Here is a 23,982-nt window from a genome sequence, read left to right on the forward strand (position 1 = left end):
ATTTATTTCATTGCGTCAGATTGGCGTAGGTAAAAAAAAAAACGCAATCGAAATGACACCTCGAGTGCAACGGACTTTGCGTAGGTAAAGAAGCATTCGAATAATACCTCGTGTACAAAGGAAATTGTTGTTTTGTATTATGTGAATTTATTGGCCATAACATAACATTTTTACACAATTTGTTATCTTTCATATTAACGGATTTGGAACATATTATACAAAGTATATAGGTAATTGATAATCGACTGATTTATACTTTTTGCGAACATACTGAACATAGTAATACAAAGATTGTCAACATACAGTGTATGTAATCGCAAACCCTGTTTTTCTTATGTTTAAGTATTACATGGTACATTAAAATAGCATTTGCATTAAAAAGAATCACAGGTCATTCAACCATTAACAAAATATGGGCATTAGGGTAAAATTAATGATAATATTTAATTGTTTCCTTTCGTCAGCTCTTTAGACGTATTGGAAACCGGTAGACAGGATGGCACATTCAATGATGTCAAGCTACATAATATCGAAGCCACCAGGTTACAAGGAAGTAAAATCCGATGGAGACAGCATGACTCCACCTGCCTCTCCTACCACGGATCCAACCGACTCTCTGAAGAACGGCCATAACGGAAACCAATCATCAGCAAAGGACGACGTCGACGGCGGTGGCGAGAACGACGACGAGAGGAAGGTACCGCGTGCCGAACGCGGTGACGTCGGCATCGTGAATGGGATATTAAATGATGGCAAGGAAGACAAGATCAACAACCAGTTGATCCTCCCGGTGGATGATGTCGTAACCGACGGGGCGGGGGAGAAGAACTCGCTACCGGTGGAGCGAAAGAAGGGCGTGGTCGAGAAAGGGGTGCAAGAAAGGAAGGGTGTGGTCACGAAGGACGTGATGGATGGTGGAGCTCAGTGTAACAAAGGTGGCGTGGAAGAGAATGGGGCACCACCCGTCGAGTCCCAGGGACACCTGGATCAAAGAAAAGAGGTAAAGAATGTGAGGTTTATGTATTATAAAATGTCATTTGATTTATAGTATATTTTAATAGTCAGAATGCAATTTGAATAAATTAAATGTTGTTATGTCGGGCAATCAATGGATTTTAGTACTGAGCAACAATTATTGCATGCAATTCGCATCCAGACTAATAAGATATTCGTAACCAGAAGTATATGAAACTAGAAATGCAATCGTGATCAACGATATGCGTGCAATGACGACCGTGTATCTACGTGTCAAACAAAAGAGCTTATCTAGGACTATCCGTAGCAATCTGTAAAAAGTCTGTAGCTTCTGTGCTAGTGAAGATAGGTAGGGCGAAAGAAAGGCCTCAAAAACGACCCGAAACGGACATAATGGCGCCTGGACGGTCACGCATGAATGATTCCGGAGAACGAAGATTTCAGTCACCTTGATGGGATGCGAGAGTCTAAGCCTAAGAAGTTTGAAAGGAATTGCGATAGCGGAAAGGAGCTAGAAAGGGCTCGCAAGCACTGCGTGAAAAACGAATGGGATTAAGATAAATGAAGAACACCTGATAACGCTTGCTGTGCCTGTCTGCCTGAGTATAAAATGGCATCTAAAAAAATGGACCCCTTGACAGATTTAAAAACCCGGCTTCAAAAAGCCCTGCGTTTGGCCACTCAGAGTATGCTTGCAAAATTTCAAGGAAAAAGAAGGAGGGAAAGGGGGCGAAAAGCAGTCTGAAAAATGACGTGATAGCCGATGCGTGTTATAACTCGTATTGAGGTACTATACAAAAAAAGGTGTCCATTACATTAGGCTACATACATTACGAAAATAGCCATTTGCCATTGCATAGTAGCATGGGGATATTATTTACAGCATTACATAATTGGCCTATGACATTCACAACATTCTATGATTCGGCATCGCTTTATGATTATGAATGAGTTGTGTCTTTTGTAGGCATATTTTGCCATAGGTAACGACACTTGATGGCAATTTTGGTATAGGTCCTTGCTCACTCACACACCCAAACATTCACAAAAGCATTTATTGGAATTCCTTGATTTTATTCAATAAAATGAAAGAGGCATTTAGTTATGAATGTTGTGTGATTATATTTTCCACTCCCAGTGTAAATCGAGTTTATAAACTTTTCAAGATGACGAAGGGATTTCGTCTTTCAATTTCGTATGGTGACCTAATTGACATTTATGTTTTCTTTTCATATTTATATTTTACGTAGGCTTACCAATGGTTTCTGTAAAAATTTTGTTCTTAACGGTCGGATGACATCCAAATATAAGTTGATTCATGTTGATGTGCAGGACTGCATACAACTTATATTTCGTTATTCAATCATCTAAATATGAGTTGTATGCAGCCACGCACATCAACAGGAATCAACTTATATTTGGATTACACCCGACCTTTAATGTCCTTTCGATATTTGGCATATATAAATATCGGTTTTAAGAAAGACTGAAGGCCTAATAAATACGCTTAATGACAAGCATATTTATTTTATCATGATTGATCTTTCCAAAAAGTCCAGCGGTACTTTTTGGCGGATATTGCGAAAGAGCTAAAGTAATAATTTCTATGAACTATCTAGTCTTTTGAACTATACAATATACTGTTAGTATTTACCATATTTCGTTTCGGTTCTTATTTCATTGTTTACTACGTTTTTCATATTTTTAAGAGGAGTGTTTCTACAATTACAAATTTTTCAAGAATATGTTATATATATATTATTACTTTATTATAACTAATCTTTAAAGATGAAGTAGAGTTCTAGCCATGCGATTGCATTGTAAAAGAAACTGTCTGAAGGCGATTGGAAAAGGTCGATTGTCTGGGAGTGATGTGTACTGTGAGGTTTTGGAATCACCAAAAAAAGATTTTTAAACATTTACTCAGTCTTTCTGAAAAGCACGTTCCTTGGACACAGAGATATGTATATGGGACTACGTAGATATAACACATGAACATTTAATCGAAACACTGGTCAGCTACAGCTAGTCATATTTTATACTCGAGGGCATTTTTAGAACCATCCTTATCTGGGGACATTTCTATTCTATGGTTCCCAACACTATCATAAAAAGAAAGGGCTCATTATTGATTTTCACCTTTTTCAGAACTCTCCATCTCTTTAAACATTCCTCTCTTTAAAACTCTATACCTTTTCATTTGTTTCATTGCCATGATACCACAGAAGGCGATGACCACCACGCACCGAGATGTCAGCGAGGAGAACGTATACGGGCTCATCGACGTCATCGAAGAAGATATGATGTCGATAACGATTGAAGTAGGCGGGGCCACTGATCGACTGGTAGAAAATGTGAAGACTTTTCTTCCTCACGTGTTGTACATGCTCAATGAAGTGACCACACTTCGGGTAGGTCTATGGATATCATTCGTAAGAAAACATAAAAAATGCAGATGTGAAGAATCGCCATTTAATCAGGTTTATTGCTTTAGCATCTTTTAATGTTTTAAGTTTAACATGCAAATATCTGATTCTCTTGTCTCAATTTTAGGCCATACAGTATATCAGGTATATACATGCAATACTATTACTTTTCACCAACCCTTATTCCCCCCCCCCCCCATAAAAAAAAAAAAAAAAAAAAATGTCTATAAAGTAAACGGATTTCTTTGCATAATTTGAATACTAGGACACTTCTAATGTTTGAATTTCACAGATAGGACAAACGTGACATATTCATAACTCATGAAAAGTTCTACAGAGTTCTACAGAATTTGATATTGGCTGCAAATGGGACATAGTACCTTTAATGGATCTACCCTTTTCATAATTTTTCTGTTTTTGTTTTAAAAAAATGGAAGGCGAATAACTCGATTATAAACATGTTATAAACAAATTTAATGATATACGGTATGTTGCAATCGGGGATATTTAATTCGTCATAATGTTCTTCCTGTTGTTAGCTATACCATGCTGGTTTGGTTATGAACGTAATGGTTCGTGCGAGCTATGACAAAAACACACACGAAACAAAACAGAAACAAGAAACAACTGCAAAGTTTAAAAAGATAAGGTCATAACCCACACAAACCATTATCTCCACTCTTGAATATACAACTTACATTCAAATTGCCAAATAATCAGGCCACCTTAATTGCGCCAAAATATGATAATTATTTTCACCTTATACTTCAAAAAATTGTACAACCCCCCCCCCCCATATTGGACACAGTATTGCTCCTAGTTATTGGTCAGACCCTGAATTCTCTTCAGTTTGGGCAACATTTTTTAGAGTGCTACATAATTATTTAAACTTTTATCGTATCAGGTAGGGCTTTCTCGAAAATCAGGTCCACTGGATTCCACGAGATTTGAATGAAACTATCCTGCTAAAATGAATCATGAATGAATAAATAAAATTGATAAAACCTTAGGCCACTTACACAATAGAAAACAGTGGCTGTTGTTGATATTGCCGTTATTATTTTATAAGTAGTATTATCATTAGTAGTAGTAGTATATATATAGTAGTAAAAGTGACAGTGGTAGTAGTAGTATAAGTCGTAGTAGTATTATTATTAGTCGTAGTAGTAGCATTGGTAGTAGTAGTAGTAGTAGAAGTAGTAGTGGTCAAAGTATTTGTAGAAGTACAAGTAGTAGTAGTCTTAGTAGAAATCGTAGAAGTAGTAGTAGTAGTAGTAGTAGTATTAGTAGTAGTAGTAATAGTAGTAGTAGTAATAGTAGTAAAAGTAATATTAGTAGTAATAGTTGTAGTAGTAGTAGTAGTAGTAGTAGTATAGTAGTATAGTAGCAGTAGTTTTTGTAGTAGTATCAGCATTATCATCGAATTAGAGATTACTATTCGTATCTTTTAGGGCACGGTGAATGACTTCATCCTCGAGAAGAGAAGCCTTCAGAAGGAGGTCCGTCAGTTGAAGAAAGAGATTGGAGAAAGGTTTGTATGAAGATTTTAATTATCTCTGACATTTATTCCAACATAAAAATTACAGAGGATTAACATTAATTGTAAATCTATAATTCTTTATTAATGGGAGGGAAATGTTTGAAACCTTGTCAACAAATTTAGATAACTTGTTCTTTGTTGTGACAATTTGGAGCAACAACATTATCATCATTATTGAATTTAAATTAATCATTCATATCTTTCCGAAAGTTCTAATAAACCACAATCTCTTCATATCTTGGTGATTCACTTATTTTTCAATTTATTGATTTATTAGTTGTTTTTTTTAATTATTTATTATCTATTTATTATTTATGTTTATTCATATACTTTATTTATCTATTCAAGTAATTAATCATTCATATATTAACTGATTCATTCATAATTAATCAAGGTATTTATCTATTTATTTACGGGTATTTTAAATTTACACTTACAGGGATGCCAAAGATGCTACTTTTTGCTCCCCTTCTCCAGGATATGTAAAACTCGTTTCAAGCGTCAATCCGATTCTGGTAGGTAAAACATGTTTGTCCCATATGCAACCCCTATTTTTGTGATTAAAAAACACAGTAATTCCTGTTTCACAGTCACATCAGAGCTTTAGCTGTGGGGACAAGGGGCCACGTGCCCCAAATCCAATTGGAAAAAACAGGAGGGGTAGGAAGAAGGAGAAGGAGGAGAAGAAGAAAAAGAAGAAGAAGAAGAAGGAGAAGAAGAAGATGATGAAGAAGAAGAATTAATGATAATTAGGAAAATGATTTAGAAGAAGGAGAAGGAGAAGAAGAAGAAGAACACGAAGAGCAAAAAAAGAAAAAGAAATATGAAGGATAAGAAGAATAAGAACGATAAAAAGAAGAGGAATATGTTGTTCTAGCGTTGTAGCTTAATAAAACCAGATTGTGATCCATTCGGAGAGAAGAAGAAGAAGAAGAAGAAAAATTAAAAAGAAATAGAGGAAGAATTAAGAAGAGGAAGAAGAGGAAATAATTATTCCTGCGTTGTCGCATATGAAGCCAGACTGTGACCCTGTTAGTAATAGATCCAGAGGGGATATCGGAGACGTGCCCATCTTTCTTTTCTGTCCAAGTTCCCGAGCACATATTTTGGCTTTGAACACCTCTTTTGAGTTCAAAATGTTTAGGTCTCTTCCATAACATGCCCGTACCCCCCCCCCCCCCCCCACACCCGTCATCAGTCTGATCCACGTCCTCTTGATCTCCTTCTGTCCGGAGGCACGCCTGGGGCACATCCCCCTTGCCGGAATGGCGAAGAAAAGGGAAGAAAGAGAGGCGAAAAGACTTGAAGAGAAGACTATAAGAACCTCCCTCACACCCTCTTCATATCCAATGACCATGCTTTGGGGTGGCGTTTCATGTTTTGGGGGAACGCTACCCCTCCCCCAGTGCCAGTGCCCCTTTTAATAAATGAACCCTGCTACGCCACTATGTTATTGTATCTTGTCATGTGCCCTCCAGCCAGGATGAATAGAGAGAACAGGAAATTACACCCAAAATATCTCATCTGATTCAAACGACGTCATTGCGGCTTGAGGTAGTAAATCGACCTCATTTCTTCGGTTTTGGGGAAAGTCCATTAACCCTTGCAATCCAATTCAATCCACAAGAAATTTGCTCTAGTGCCTTTTATTGCAGGAAGCGCTGCATAGTTTGCTCCATAATAAGGATCTCTTAACTTTTAATTTATCTTTTAATCCTTAACTGAACTCTCCCATCATAACGGTCAATATATTGGCACTAACGGGACAACACATTCGAACATGTCAGTTTTGTATTTTGCAGTTGTATTTCTCAACCGATATTATGCCTGAAGATTTAATTCTGTGAATATGTTAAGCAACGTACTTATGTTTTAATGTCATAAACATAAACATTATCATGATGAGAGAGTTTGGTTAAGGATTAAAGAAATAAGAACAGTCGTGTCAAACGTTGCTTATTTTTGTGACGTAAAAGTGTGTCAGCTGTTGATATGCTAGAGCGCCGCAGCGGGGCAGCGCAGTGGCGGATCCAGGGGGGGGGGGGGCCCATAATGTTTTCCTGGCATCTACTTACATCTAGAACCCCCCCCCCCCCCACTGAGCGAATTTTTGGCCGGCGCGTTTTTCAAATTTTCGGGAGCAAAAAAAAAAAAAAGTTGGGCCCCCTCCCCTAAGAAATCCTGGATCCGCGCCTGGGGCAGCGCCAGGAGCGTCACAACGTGACGGACATGTGCGCTATATAAGAAACCACCAATATTATGTACAGAGATTGAATGCAAAGTGAATACTGCAAACGTTGGTTCAAATTATACTGGCATACACACTACCTGCCTTCAAGCTTGCTTAGCATAGGTTCATGTATGATAACGCAATCGAAATGACGCCTCGTGTTCAACAGGCGTAAGGATTAAAGGGAAATCGATTTAGGCGTTTGTTGAGTATAAGGGATATAAGAAGATGCATCCTCTAAAGAGAATCCTATTAAAATAGTCCCAATGCCTTGACTAATAACCGTATTTCTAAGATACGCATTATGACCGTTTCAAACGAGGCTTCATTTTAATTGCGCTAGTACCTGCGCTAATCAATCCTATATAGACAATTAGCGCATACGCCAGTAATTCTACGTAGTGTGTGCACTGTTCATTTCACTCTTATGCTTTGTACAATGTCCCTGTCACATGGTGCGTCAAAGATCACGTCATTCGTTGACGCAGCAATACGTCAGTAAATGACGCATCGTGTGCAATGCACATACCAATCATGCTCTTTACTCTCCCCAGGATGGCAAAGGTACAGATGGCACCGTGACGACCGATCCGACTCAGAAGCAAGCTTCCGGTGAGGATGATCGGATGAAGAAAGAACTGAAAAAACTTCGGAGCCAAAATAAAGAGGTATTCAACAATAGTGTATCTGGGTCATTTTGAATAGGGTGCATAGCTGCATGCCAAATTTTCCGACATCACATTCCAACGAAAAAAACGCAAAGAATGAAAATAAATTGCCCATCAGCCCACAGAAAAACACGTCAAGGGCCCCTTCGTATATAACGAGTTGTGATTGATTCGAATCGATGGCAACTTCAAATTCTAATTCTTATTCTTATTTCTTAAGTAAATAGTTGGGATTAATTCTTAATGTACGAATCGTTTGCATCAATTGCAACTCTTTATAATACAGGGCCCTGATCTTGATGTTTGCCAACACATTGCTGTATTTTTTACCCCCCCCCCAAAAAAAAATTGCTGTCAACCGTCTGAACCCCATTCCCTCTCTGGCAGCGATGTTAATATTTTCACATACACCATAGTCATAGCTTTTTATGCAGTTGCTATAAATATTATTGCATTAATGTGTTATTCTACTAGCGTATATGGTTCAGTGTTGGGGAGGCTAACAAGGAGGATTTTGATTTGACTTCTTCTAAAAAAATACATTCGGGAACTTAAAACAGGTTACTACGACATTGTGTTGATCTAGTCCTCCAAAAATGAAAAATAGAAAGAGGAAGCGATTAAAACAAATGTAATGAGGAAACGATTTTTTTTTAAAATTCACTTCACACGATGTGCATTCACCCATCAAGGATTTTGGACTATTGAATGGAGAACATATTCAGAGAGTGACGTCTTTCAAATCGGTACCATTGTTACTTCTTCGTGCAACTATTCATCTTTACAATGTACTCCCTTTTCATGGTTTTTCTTTTGTTAATCCTTTTCTGTTGATCCCCATTTCTGGTTTTATTGATAAAACGATGAGAGAAAAAAAGTGACATACTTTTTTCCTCAGTTTTATCTTGTTCTTTTAATGTAACCTTTCTTAAAATTGTGATGATTGTTAAATGTTATGTTGAAATGTAATTATTTTGTCTGTATTTATATATTTATATTGGTATGTACATGTAAAGCACCTTTAAATGTCCGAAGGCAAATTTTATGTATTTTTTACATGACAATAAATTATCTTATCTTATCTCATCTTATCTAACGTCGAAGATTCGTTCAGACAAACAAAAAGCTTCATCCAAGGCGCATAGGTGTGTGTGTGTATGTGTGTGAGGAGGGGGTGGGGGGGGGGGGTATTAGCTGCCCTCAGTCAGAGTCTCGATCTTCCCCAGTTATAAATTAGATCAGGTGACACCACTGCAGACAGCCATGGCATTACTAGAATCATGAGGAATTTGGGAGGTTTTGGTGTCGGATAAAATCTGCATAGTACTCCCCCTTCCCACAATCAGAAATATCCTCAGATACTAGAACTTGCCGACAAGGATATAAAGAAACGTACATTTTTGTCGATAATAATGGGGTTAACCAATAAATGCTCTGAGTGGAGCGTGACAGGTAAGGATATTGTCCTGTCAGGCACTATTGATACCTTGAAGAATGGGTGATAAGGGGCGTTGTTTGAGTTCCATTAAGGACTTTTAGATTTGCACGACGACATAGTGGATGGCTACGTGTGACGTCAATTTAAGGTACTGTGATGTCCTTTTAAGGCACTGCCAGCGCCTAAAAAGAGACGTCACACGTAACAGTCCACTATGTCGACGAGAAAACTCCCTATTATGAGTCCAAAGACGCCACACCAATTCAGTTCGTTAAATTAATTTCCAAATTGTTCGCCATCTTTTTCTTCAATGTGTCCATAGCTTCAGCGCGTGAACCATTCCTGGGAGAAGTACGGCCAGAATCTATCCGCCAAGCACCAGATCGAACTGAAGAAGAAAACTGCCCAACTGGCTGCTTCGGACGAACGTCGTAAGGATCTCGAGAAACGATTGGATGAGAAGTTCAAAGAATACGACCAGACACTTATGCATGCCAGGCACTCTGAAGGACAACAAAAGGTATTACCCTAGCCGCACCTCAGTCACATCTTAGTCACTCCGCCGAATCAACTCCACCCAGACCCCAAACCGACGAGTGTTAAAGTGACTCGGTAACATTGCCTCAGATTCTGAAATAAAATCCTGGATTTAGCTCATGCTGCAATCATAATTATAAATCTTTAGGTCAGTCAGGAATCACATGACTTTGACAAGCCGATCGCCTGTCTGATTATCAAGATATTTATGATTGGAACTCGAAATTTTATTTTTCGTTTTTCTGACGGTTTTTATAACACTACAGTCTATTAGGAAAAATGAGTAAGGTAAAACCGGTCACTCAAAGATTTTTACTTTTTTAATGCACTTCTTGATCATTTTGAAGCGCAAATTTTTCAGGGCTTCAATATTACACCATATCACCGACACTGATAACACGTAGGGCCATGCATCTCAGATTTAACATTGTTAAACGATGGCTTTAAGGGCTTAACAGACGAAATCTTGGCCATTAGGGTTAATACAATTTTATGTCCGGTCTGTCGTCGGTCTTGTGTCGGTCTCGTTGGTGTAACTGAGGTATCACGGTTGCATGACACTTGACCTTTCAACTTCCGGTCCGCGTCATTTCCCATATACTAACCGATTTTTTATTTTACCGGAACTCTTGATTCGTCACTATACTTAACCCTTAACCTATCTTTAAACCCATTTACAATCCCCTTTTTTACATTTTAAACAATGAATTTCTCTTCTTTTTTTTATTTTTAAGAATTAAATATTGCCTTTCTTCTCTTTCCACCTTTTCATACTTTAAACAATGACTTTCTATATTTTAGTTTTTTAATTATGCTATAAGCAAAACCACGTTGCAATCAAAATATTCCGATGAAAAAAGTCTTCTGATAACTCCTCCTAAAACCTTTGCCTCATCACAAATTTAGGCTGCTGCTGAGCAGTACAAGAAAGACCGGGATGCCCTCGGAAAGAAATATGGCGACTTGACAACCAAACTGCGTGAATGGATCAAGGAGAAAGAGGATAAAGATAATGAAATCAAGCGACTCAACAAGGTATTTATTTTAAGATAATCTTGAACTCTGGTAAAGATTTTGAAAATATTAATTTCACAGAATCCAACGAAACTTACAATGCAAGTTCAAGAATACAAATTATTGACATGTGCCAAACGATTTTGGAAGAAATTGTTTTAGGGGCTCAGTAGTGAGCATAGAAAAGTCAAATTGAGTAAGTCTGACACCATGTGCTTAACAATAACACAGGTTACTATGTTTAAATGGATTTTATTGAAGATGATTTCCAGCAAGATTTTGTAAGTTTTATTTTATTTTACTGGTTCAAACAACCAATCTACTGCAGGATAAAGCAATCCAGAATGAATCATATCTGGACATACAATTTCCATACCAGAGCTAAAGACTAGCCTTGAATAGAAATAGGCGTATGGATACAATTTTCAAGGAAGAGGGTAGCGTCTCGACTCTCGAATATTTTTTCAATTTTATTACGTTGAAAACGTGCGTTCATCTCCACGTCGTCGTCCGAATTGTGAAGTTTGGTGACAAACCCCCTCTGTAACCAATGATCTCAGAATATGATATCGTATTTGTCTTAAAACTTAATATGCCTGCAAGCACAATCCATCAGGGGGTGGAATTTCGTTAAAAAAATTACAATTTAATAAGGCGAAATTGTTAATTTGATTGCCCGAATATGAAGTTTGGTGAAATACCCCCACCCTCCAAAAAAAAAATGGTTCTTATGATGAACAACGTGCATTTTTGCCTTAAACGGCAATTGGTGTACGGACACAATTTATTATGGAGTGTGGATTAACTTTTCGCTTTTTTGACATTTTGTATTACACTGAAAATGTGCAACACAATGTCATAATATTAGATATAACGCCCCCACCCCACCCTCCCGTAGACAAATCTGCCTTCACATCTCAGCCTATTATGTTTGACCGTAATGACAACAATCGACAATTTTACCTTGTGTCACCTTAACTCAATGTTCAAGTGTGCAATTAGTAGGTGAATACGTTTAATTGGAATACATTTGAAGGGGTGTAGATCATGAATGTTCTTTACAAATTTTCCGTTATTTAAATCGTCAACGGTAGATCAACATCCACATGGCGCAAAAAAAATTATGAACTGGGGCACGTGTCATGAAGCATTGCACCATCACTGCACACACAGAATGAACATTGAAGATTGGGAATTTGGGAAACACCAAAACAGAGCATGAGAACTAAAAGATTTCAAAACCCAGCTACTTCTCTTCCAAATTGAAGAACGTTTCCGTTTTCTTTTCATAGGTTGTGGAACGACAGGCCGCACAGAAACCAATCTACGCCAATGCGTATGCCGAAGAAGAATTGGGATGCACTGGTCACACCAAAGCCGCCAGGAAGTTTCCCCGGGAGGTGGTAAACGTTACGGCCGCTACCCTCTACCCGAATCTGGATGACGATGTGGTGGTGGTGATCGGGAAGGAAAAACAGGTGAGAGAGTCGACGTCACCGCGTCCGAGATCGCCCCGCTCACCGCCCCGGTCACCCCCGGCAGAACCCCAACGCAACCCCATGACTTTAGGAAAGGAGGAACTCAAGGGCCAGATGGAACTCTATCGTCAACAGGTAAGAATCTATACTTTTGCTCCTTTTGTCAACATGTTCAATTTGTTCACCAACATGTAATTTATTTTCACCTTCAACGAGGCTTATTGATGATTTTAAAGATTGTAAATATAGTGCATGATCGGGCCCATTTAGGTCTCGGTTAAGTAACGACATTTTCAGACAAAATTAATATCAGAAACCAAAAGAAATTATTAAAAAATATCTACAACTAATGAAATAGAAATGTTGGGAAGAATTAATCATTTAAAAACACGAGGTTGACTATGGATAAAACACGGATACTGTATATGAAAGTCTTATTTTAAACGCTCAAATCGGCCAAAGATTCCCAACTTTTTAAAAAGACATCACTGAAGTTAAATTACAAGGATTCAGAGAAGAGATAAACTGACCTTGCTGTTAGTGAGCCTCTCCTTTGAAGCAAACGTCCTTTGAAGGGAGACGTCAGGTGTCATTCTGTAGTGTAGAGGAAATACAAATGGCAACGAAAGCGACTTCGAACCCGTGGATGATGAGGAGATCGTGAATGCAGAAGACGATGATAAGCAAGGCGTGTTCATTGGTGATTGGAAAGGAGGTTTCTGGCGTGATATCAGTGGGAAAGATACGAACTTCGTCTCCATAGATGATCACGATTTCATGAACGCCTTAGACGGATAAAAGCAAGGCGTGTTAATTGGTGATTGGAGAGGAGGTTTCCGGCGTGATATCGTAGAAGAAATACGTACGTGGCAAAGATACCGACTTCGTCTCCGTAGATGATCACGATTTCATGAACGCATAAGACGGAGATTAGCAAGGCGTGTTCATTGGTGATTGGAGAAGAGGTGTCTGACGTCATACCGTGTAAAGAAATACAGTGGGAAAGATACCGACTTCGTCTCCGTAGATGATCACGATTTACTGGACGCGTTAGATATTAAATATTACCAAGGCATGTTCATTGGAGATTGATGAAGATGTGTCGGGCGTGTTATCGTAGAAGAAATACAGTGGCAAAGGATCCGACTTCGTCTCCGCGAATGTTTACAAGATCATTGACGCAAAATGCGGACAATGAATGAAGAAAAGTCATTGGAGAGAAGATGTCGGGCGTCATTCCGTATAGGAAATACTATGGCAAAGACACCGACTTCATGCACGTGGATGAACACGAGATCATGAACGTATGATGTGGACATTGAATGAATAAAAAAGAGTAATTGGAGAGGAGATGTCGGGCGTTTTTCCGTAAAGGAAATAAAAAAAAATGACAAAGAAACCGAGTATGACCACTCGGAATTGTTTGATAAGTTGATAAACGTAGATGTACCGTGAAAACGGCATGAAACGTAAAAGAAGAGCGACGAAATGGCAGGAGCTATAGTTGTAGCAAAGAGCCGGCGTGAAGAGGCGTTGTAGATGATGGAACACCGTCAAACCCCATGAGAACGGGAAGAACGACAAGAACGGCGATGAACGGCGAGGAATGACGAGAACGACGAGTACGGCGGGGAACGGCGAGTAACGGTCAAGAAATGGCAAATCGTATGACAACGCGATGAAAGACAGTTGAGGGTCAAGAGCATTGAGATATGGTCGATACAGATTTATCTATTGTGAGAAAAAACGGCTGAGAACGAAAAAAGACAGCCAAAGAGTAAACGAAAAGTATATATCTAGAATGTTTTAAAGCTTCCATGTTTCTTTTCTGTCGCATTTGTGAAAGATGCGAGCCTGAATTTGCTTAAATCAAATCATGTTATCGCAGAGTTCCAGAGTTTGCGCCTCATAATGAAGAAGATGTATTCATAATATCGTTAATATATAGTCGGAAGAGTCCGAATATTATCTCTTTCAAGAAATAAAATCCTTTATCGCGAAATAAAAACAAAGTACAGCGATTGATAGCCGTAATACATCTCTAACCAACGCGATTGCCTTGGAGTTCAGGCAACACGTCGGAGTGGAGACTACATTAGTGCCTCATCTATCACGTAAAAGAAATGAGCTAACACGCATGCAGGCATCATTATATAAACTTTAAAATCTTGGAAAATCCTTCCAATTAAAGTGGAAAAAACATAAACCAAGGAACAACATTAGTGTATCGCATAAATAAATTTAGTTGACACGCCTGCATTCATCTCTTATGCCTAATATGATGAAGAGATTATTACGAAATCATCCAAATTCAAGGGAAATTATCATCAAATGAACTAACGAACCAAGACTCAAAATGAGTAATTCGTCATGATTTTTGGTATCTTTAGCGTTTTGATATTACTAGACACTTTATCAAATTATTACGAAGTTCTTGGTGGTGATGAGATCAGACCCATTATTCTTGCGTGTGGGGATTTTGTTTTTGTCTTTGGCGTTTCAACTCAACTTCTAGCTCGATTTTTAATATGCGTATGAACTCCTGGCATCCTCATCTGTTTGTACAAGTGCGTTTCCGTTGATACTTTTTTATGATAATCATTGCATCATTATTATAAAGGTGCGGGTTATAGAGATAGTAAGGAATGGACTGGTATTTTTTTTAGTAGAAATTAAATTCAACATTCAATTTTGGATAAAGAAAACTAAAGGTTGATTTGATTCATATAATTAAACACTATTTACTAAGCTTGCAGTATAATTATCAAAGGGATAGTGCTCTACAGCTCGACTTTGATAAGTGTTTTATAAACGAAAGAAAAAATGTATATTAAAGGTACTATGTCTCATTTGCAGGCCAAAAAAATGAAAAAGTTAAATTCCAACTGCATTTGAAAGATTATTGATGTAGACAAATGCTCATGCACCCTTTACAACTCTTTTCATGTATGTTATTACCAAAGAAGAAAAAAGCCAGCCAGTCACTCAATAGTGTCTGACAGTGAAGTCTAGCAAGTAAACGGGTTTCCTTGCATAATTTGAATATGAGGACACTGCTAAAGTTTAAATTTCACAGATAGGACATACATGACATGTTCATAATTCCTACAAAGTTCTACAGCATTTGAGGTTGGGTGCAAAAGGGACATAGTACCTTTAAAGAAATAAAACATAATGACGTAGGAATGGAAGACCACGTGACGAAGCTTGAAGCTGCAGAGATTAGATGTCTGAGATGAGTGACAGGTGTAAGAAAGTTAAAGACCTAAAAAGATTAAGATTTATACAAAGAACGACATTTACAAAAACTATTTCCACTCTTTATTTCATTTGATGTTATGGGAATCACCCAGTCTTCAGAATGCAAATGCATGCAAACTACCTATACTGTCATCATCGGCATTACAACATCGCCGGCAACATCGGAACTGAATGATTATGTCATTAAAAAATCACCCATCTGGTAATTTTAGTCGCAGGAAAGTCCCGAATCGTTGCTCTTATTTCAAAATTAGATGCTCCATTATCACAACACCGCGATAACCAACGCCCTATCGCATGAATGTTTCATCATCCCCATCGTCACGTTTTCATTTCCATGTTGATGTAAACCGAACAACTTTACATCAAGTAACATAAATAAGAAGTTTGTAAGACCATTATAAAAAAAAAAATCTTCCTTTAATCGATAAAATTTGTTCGCTGCCGTTTCTCCATACTACTACAGCATTATAAGCAATAACTAACTGAAATGATTGCTAACCCTATAATTACATTGCGTTTTAAAATTATGATTGTTTGTTAGAGGCCTATGTAGCTGCTAAGATTTTCTTGTTCTTTTTTATTTTCCTTTTCTAACTGATTTTACTACACTTGTCAGTAATTGTTGTAGATCCACCTATCCATCGATGTATTTCTCCTCAAAATGTATGCATTTTTCCCACCCCCCTCTCTTTCCGTTTCTCCCCTAATGATTTTTTTCTTCCTATTTATGTTATTTCTAGGACCATCATGTAAAACAGCCTGAGAGCTAATCAATGTTATCCTGTTGAAAGATGTTTCAATAAATAGATAAATAAATAAATATTACTAGAGGCGGATCCAGGATCTAGTAAAACAAGGGGCACATTCCTAAATCTGCTGACAAGCAAAATAAAAGAAAAACAAGAAGAATACATATGATAGAACAGTAGAAGTTGTAGTAGTGGTAGTAATAGTGATGGTGGTGGTAGTGGTAGTAGTAGTATTAGTAGTAGTAGTAGTAGTAGTAGTAGTAGTAGTAGTAGTAGTAGTAGTAGTAGTAGTAGTAGTATAAGTAGTATAATAGATGAAGAAGAAAAAGAAGAAGAAAAAGAAGAAGTAGGAATAAAATAAAGATAAAAAAGGCGGCACAAAAGTTATTCGGGTCACAACGTGGGAATCGTGTAATGAAACTTTGTCACTTGGGTTTTAAGGGGGGAGGGGGATGGGCATGGACCGGATAGGCCCCGACTATAATCTGCCACTTTATAATCCTATAGACACAGCACACAATAACAAAATTGATGTAAATGTGTTGTATGGGCAAATTAATATCAACAGGAACCGGAAAATACCGATTGTTAATGTTATAGCCTGACTTCTTTGGTCTTTGACAAGATTGTATTATGTTGAACTGTTTGGCATGAAGTGAGGGTGGAGAAGATAGATATATAGATAAAGTCATACGCAAATTCCATATATGTCTACTTGAATGTAACCTTTGATTAAATGTCATTTATTTAAAAATACATCTTAAAACAACTGGTCTAATACGATTATATAGGGATGACTTGAGCATTACGTGCAACATTTATTAAACTTTTTAGAACTCTTTTTTTTTCAGTTTTGATTATCATAATAGCCACATTGGGCTCATTTTGAATATACAGTGATATTAGGCATTAAAATCATTATGATTGATAAGAATATAATATTACTGGTAACCAACCGGCAGAAAGAAATAACTGCCCAACTCATATCTAGACAACAAACAATAAATAGACAAGTAATTTTTCTGGTAAATTTTAGTTTTGTAAAAGCATTCATGATTATGGATGTGTTCTAACAAACACAATCGTATGTACGCAGTATAAATGGGCGGTGGTGCTTCAATGCATAGCTGTACATACACAAATATACTGTTTGTTATTCGCGTTGACTATAACTCAGTGCATTTGTAAATAGACTTGTGTTTGTATACTGCCAGTCATGGGTGATAGGAAAACAACCAAATGGGATTCCCCTGGTTATAAGTGGAGGCTACATCACCATATGTTTATTGAGTTAACCGTATTTCCAGTCTTGTGACTTACCATGACGTAAATACATGACGATATTACTGGGAATACAATAATAGATCCAGCATACGGGCATATAAGGTTTCAGCTGCTATTTACATCACGAATTTTGATATTCACTGATCTCAAGGTTTACTTGTTTGTGTATATCAGGAAACGTAGCTCGCATATTACCTGAATATTTGGTGTTTACAAAACAGAAGTCTACCATAACATTATTTGAAGAAAATAAAAATCATGTACAATACATACGGGAACAATATGAATATTGATAAGCCTTTTCAAATGTGCATTATTTCAAAAGAGATTTAAATAAATTATTCAGAAAAAGATCAACGGTAAGACATATTAATACATTTGGTTGACACTATAGCTGCTTTAGGAGACAAATCACAAGTGGGTAAATTATGAGAATATGTTGGTTAAAAACTTATGAAATAACGAACAAAAAAGAAACTTATACCCTTAGAAATAGCATAAAAGTTGTTCTCTATAAAGCATTATACTATTTTATGAAATAGATTCTTTGAATCATATTTGTATCACTTATCATCCGTTGGAATGTCAATGCTTTACTTTGACTTTTGCCTTTTCTGTGGTTAGTTGAATTTGTTGCATTAAAGATAAAGTTGAGTTCTGGTCATGCGATTGCATTGTGAAAGAAACGGTGTGGAATCGACCAGAAAAGGTTGATCATCTAGCATATAAGTATTTGTGTGTATTGCAAGGTTCTGGAAACATCAAAATGATAAGAAATTTGGCCAAGTCGTAGTAAAGTTGCAAGCACTGTACACATAAAGATGTATAGGGGACTACACGAACATGTGGCGTAAAAATCCGTCCCGATTTTTACGATGTTACATGCCATATTTATAATATGAAGGCATTTGAAGAGCCATGTTTTTCAGGGAACATGGTTTATCTGTTGTTCTTCCACATTTGGATAATAACAATGATAACGCTCACAAATTATTTTCCACCTCTTCCGAGAACTCAACCTTCTCTTTAATTCATATTTTAATTCAAATTTATAATAACCAAACCTTTACAAAGTATTACCCGAAAAAAATGTAATTATATATCCTACGTCTGATGGCTCGTGATTATCATCCTGTACAAGGAACGAAATCGTGTTTTTGGTTACGCCCGACATTTACATAATTTTGCACAAAATGTCAACCATGCCAATCAAAATTCCATCCTACGTATTGATTACTAAAGCAAATTGGTATTGTGCAAACTCTGTTTAGTTGGGGAATTTCCGTGTCAGTATAGGTCATATTAGGGACTTTTAGATTCTGCACGAAGAGAACGTGAACTGCCCTTTTAAGGCAATGTGACGTCACTGCCAGTGCCTTAAAAGAGCAGTCCACGTTCTCCGTTGTGCAAATCTAAAAGTCCCTAGCGCCTGCAATGTGAGACTACATTGGGCTCTGTACACTTTAGCTGCTTTGGACACAGCCATAAACTGAAATATCTAGGCTCTGCTCAAGGCTTTATGAATTATGGTGATTGTGTCAAAATTAGAGTCTGTGTTTGCAGACTAATATTGAACGGTGTCAACACATCCACGTATACCACGTAAATTCAAGAAACAAAATGCTCGCCGCAAAAAAGAAGAAGAAGATCTTGACGAAAGTCTTGTTTTTCCTTTCAAGTTTAAGTGCATTTACTTCCAAATTATGTCCTGTATCAAATATATAACAACAATATTTGTAAAAAACATTACAAAATATATAAATTTAAATCAATATTACAAATATCATACAAAAAGAAAGTTATATAACATACGCTTTACAATCGTCATTAAAAAAATAATCAAATGGATCAGAAACTCGATCCTGATTGTAATGCAGTTTTATTACGAAAAGACGGTGGATTTGCTCTCTATAGGGCATGACCCGAGAAAAATAATTGTGTATAATCATGTTCAATGTAGTGGTTATTCTTGATTTAATGTACGTTTGGTCCAAACAGGAAAACCTCCCAATAACAGGAAAGGATAATAATTTTAGTACACGTTTAACCGATTAGGAAATAATGGGATGTCAATGATTTACGAAGTGAGTCTGGCTAAAAATAAAGAGAAAGATACAACACAGCAATATTAGACGTGGCACAATCGAATACTCATTTTCTAAATAATCATATATCATTAAGCTATTTCAACTGTAATGTCAATAGAAATATATTGATTACGTCGCAATTATGTGAATAAATCATGTTAATATTACAGAACATACACGTAGTGTATGTTTGGCTGAGCTATTCACAAATTACAACTTTTTTCAAACAATTGATCTGTTACTCTTTTTTTGTTTTAATCATAACAGATTGATATTTTCCGGACTGATTTCATCCAAGAAAGGCGTGATCGAGAGAAGGCAGCCGGACAGGTCGATACGTTGAAGAAGGAGCTGGAGAAAACCAAGAAGAAACTGGAAGAAATGCAAAAGGTGAGGTCTAGTCTACAAGTACACTATGGTATATAATTATGGGGGAGGAAAACATGTAAGCAATTGACCACTGTGTAAAATCTGTGAGTTTTTGTTTGCGAAATGTGCAGAATCTGCAAAATAATAATGACCTTTGGAGGGAAGGTGATTACTGCCAACTCGTTATTTTCATAATGGCTCAATTTGGGCGATGGTGTACAGACTTCCTTTAAATTCAACGGAAAAGGACAATTAGATATATATTTTTTAATTCTACACTTTAAATATAATCTATATCCCCAGAAGAAAGAAGAACAGAAAATATTTAAGGGGTGTATGATGAAAAGCCACCCAAGTTCCCTATTGACGGAAGTATTATTAATGCCATACTCGAATAAATACCTATAATATTCAGGATCCGTTTGTACTTAATTTAATATGGATTTTCGATCTTTAATTTGATGAACATTTTGCTGTCGTTTGATTTTATCAGAACCGATTGGAACATGATTTGTACGGACTCGGTCAAGACTTCGTGCCGAGAAGGCCACGTGAGGAAACACAGGTAATTTTCATAATAATTTAATCACCATTTTGATAATTGAGTATTATTTTCTCCATGGTAGCCAAATTAGTATTAATACTGCTTTTACAAAAACAAAATTCGACAAGTTCGATCATATAATATATCAACAGGTAAAACCATGCAATACAAATTAACCAATGGCTAAACAATGATCATCACTGCCGCCCTAACTTCAGGGCAGCAAAATACAATAATGACAAAAGGAATAATATTTCGTGCTATAAACAAATTGATGCTTATTATATTTTTTTTCAATCTTGGTAGAAGGTGCGAGGCGGAAGAAACTTAGGCTATGGGAGACAGTATGCCTACCAGCAGCAATACGTGGATCTAGAAGACGTAAGTTAGAACTTTCTTCTTTTTTTGTTCTTTGTTGAAAGTCTTGCCTCTTCTGCCCAAATGCCCAAAGAACTACAAGCGATTGAAAACGACGATAAGTCGAAATGATGCTTGATATCTTTTTATAATTTTTATCTCTCGCGTTTGTTAGAATGAAATATCTTTACAGACCGAAAGAATTTACATGATTATAGATAACAATAACAAAGTGCATATTAGAAGCCGTGTATTGCATTGTTTTGGGAAAAAAGTCCCTTTTTACTTTCATTTTCGGCTCTCCCTCCCTGTCTTCTCCACCCCAGCCCCTCCCATTTCTCTCTCCCCTTCTGATGATGCGTTATCAGGGCCTCGTCTTACAAAGAGTTACGATTGATCCAAATCAATCTCAAGCCCTCTAATCAATCGCAAGTTTGCAGTCTTATATTTCTCCTATAAACATAGTTGCGATTAATATCAATCGCATATAAGTTGCGATTGGTATCAACTTTTTGTAAGACGGGGCCCAGGTGTATCATGCCTTTTGAACAAGAGACGTCATTTCGGTTCTGTTAGCCCATACACCGGTTATTATTTTAAAGGGGCACGTTCCCGCCAGTGTAGTTATCGGAAAATGCCATCTGCGTAAGAGCCGTATTTTGTTGGTGTCAATAGGCAGCTATAGCACCGTCCGCCAGCGCGTACGTATTTTGAACGCCCTCTGGAATACGGGGAACATGCCCCTTTAACGCAATGTTTGATTAATCGTTCATCTTGCATTCACTTTGGTTGTGATGTCATTCTTACACGGTGCGTCAAAGACCACTCTGACGCAGTCATCCGTCAGCAAAATAACACATAGTTTGCAAAAGCCCTGACGATAAGATTATATCTAACAGTTTTTTTTGTAATATATATTTTTTCTCCAATTTGTTTCTTCTCACTGCATTATAGAACCACGTGTACTCTGTGATCGATAACTAGCGAGTGAAAAAACCGCGAAGCAGAGTCTCCAACTCCGTCAACGTGGTCATCGACCACTCTTTCCCTTTCGAGTACGCACACGGCCAGGGATATGGGGGCGACCATGCAGCGGGCCCGGAAAGTTCCCGAGCCACTCTCTGTCTCCTATTGGAAGAGGGCTTTGTAGAAACCCTCATTACGGCACTGTCGCCGTTGGCCTTGTGTAGTTTATGTTCCAACTTACGTGGTGTTCGTAGATACGAACCAAATGAGTTGCGCCAAACGTACGATTTTCGACGATGTTTCAAGGCAGAACGCCATTGTTCACTTAATACGATATTAATGACCTTACGAGAATTCCGATATAGTATATTTAAACATACGTTGTTATGACATAAACACACAAATAACATCCCCATTATATCCTAAGTCATTCTATCAATGCTTATATCAATGTTGTATAGTAACATAAATCCCAGTAAGAAAACTCGGAATATTTATCATAAAAGTTATTTAACATAACTCTTGTTTAACGAGAAAGTAAACGCTATATTGAACGCGTGACGTGATATTACTATATTTTTATTTACAGAACATTTATGTACCTTCATAACTTTAGTTTAATTTCATCATTATTGAGATATTTAACGATAGTATTATGATATAAATTTATATTTTCTTGTGGATTCTCTTGACCTATATCTTGGCTGTAGAATGTCATTAATAGGAATGCCCCTTTCTTTCAAAACGAAGAAATCCAAAGTATATTGAAGATGATACCCAAATGTTATACATATTATTAAAAGGTGTTTGGATATTCAATAAAACATATATATTCATTAAACAAACAAACAAACAAACATAAGTTATACATAATATATTAAGAAGGTGTTCGGATCTTTAGTTTTGTCGGGATAATCATTGGCCTTCGGGCAATGATCTTTTAATACTTAATATTTGGCGCAGCTTAATATAGCCTTTCCGAAAAATACACGAATGAAATCTGTTTTTATGAATATTATATTTAGAGATTTTGATTTATTTCCAGAGATTTCTGGGGAATTGCATCGCGTTTTAATATTTTGATGGCCAAGAATGTCATATTTATGAACACGCTTCGCGATGGTCATAGTAATACCACATTCTTGGCAATCAAAAATATGTTTGTATTCCTTCAACTGCAGGACTTATTGTTCTCGGTACCATCCTCATCTCATTGTTTTTTTTATTTAGTATATACCTATATTTGGTTTATTGATGTTTTTTTTTAATTGTTGCTATTGTTCATCGTTTATTAGAAATGCGAAGATGATGAGGATGGTATTATTCAAAAGTGTACTGCCACTTTTACCACTTTTACCACTTGTACAACTCCTCCTCCAACTTCTTCTTCTTCTTTTTATTCTTTTTTCATAACTTTTCTAATACCAATGCTAAACCTCGCCCAATTTTTCATTTCACACTTGTCTATCTATATCTTTCCCTTTCAACCTTCATAACGTATACATATATTTTTTTTATTGACTGATACTACATATTATTCTAACTTGTACTATACTTATATAACCGCTATTGTTTTATTTCAGGTTTTTTTTCTAAAACATTAGTTTTTTCTTATTTGTTTTATTGTTATTTATCTTGTTTTTTATTAACTGATATTATTATTCTGTCAGAATTATTGCTGTTATAACTTGTATTATACCAACATCGCCGTTATTGTTTTATATTCAGGTAAACAATTTTTCAAAAATGATATCGTATTAGTTTTATTGATATTTATTAACTTATATTATTATTCTAACAACTGATATTATTATTATCAGCATTATCTCTATAATAACTTGATTTTCCTAATTGTTTTATTTCCAGGTAAAACAAAGTGTTCAGATTTAAGATTTTATTACCATACTTGCTATTTTTATTTTATTTTTTCTTTTTTAAATTCAAGTTTGTATTGTTATTCCACAATTGAAATATCTGACCAAAAGTTCATGGTGATAAACCGTGCTCCTATCTAAATAATGATAAAAGATTCAAAATTCCATATTTTTTATTCAAA

General features: G+C 36.6%; 1 protein-coding gene across 2 annotated transcripts in view; it reads left to right on the forward strand.

Moving 5' to 3' along the window:
* Positions 1-23,333, forward strand: part of LOC100888491 — a 36,077-nt gene extending 12,744 nt beyond the window's left edge. For both annotated transcript variants that reach the window (XM_030990914.1, XM_030990915.1), the window contains exons 2-13: positions 465-1,000; positions 3,201-3,386; positions 4,853-4,932; positions 5,381-5,456; positions 7,726-7,839; positions 9,600-9,797; positions 10,721-10,849; positions 12,121-12,441; positions 19,958-20,080; positions 20,553-20,624; positions 20,910-20,984; positions 21,915-23,333. In XM_030990914.1, the coding sequence (XP_030846774.1) occupies positions 497-1,000; positions 3,201-3,386; positions 4,853-4,932; positions 5,381-5,456; positions 7,726-7,839; positions 9,600-9,797; positions 10,721-10,849; positions 12,121-12,441; positions 19,958-20,080; positions 20,553-20,624; positions 20,910-20,984; positions 21,915-21,944 (1,908 nt within the window). In that variant the 5' untranslated portion in view covers positions 465-496 and the 3' untranslated portion in view covers positions 21,945-23,333. The remainder of the gene's footprint in view (positions 1-464; positions 1,001-3,200; positions 3,387-4,852; positions 4,933-5,380; positions 5,457-7,725; positions 7,840-9,599; positions 9,798-10,720; positions 10,850-12,120; positions 12,442-19,957; positions 20,081-20,552; positions 20,625-20,909; positions 20,985-21,914) is intronic.
* The last annotated feature ends 649 nt before the right edge of the window (positions 23,334-23,982 follow it).

Source organism: Strongylocentrotus purpuratus, unplaced genomic scaffold (assembly GCF_000002235.5).
Source record: "Strongylocentrotus purpuratus isolate Spur 01 unplaced genomic scaffold, Spur_5.0 spur5_scaffold_19, whole genome shotgun sequence".
Classification (NCBI taxonomy): domain Eukaryota; kingdom Metazoa; phylum Echinodermata; class Echinoidea; order Camarodonta; family Strongylocentrotidae; genus Strongylocentrotus; species Strongylocentrotus purpuratus.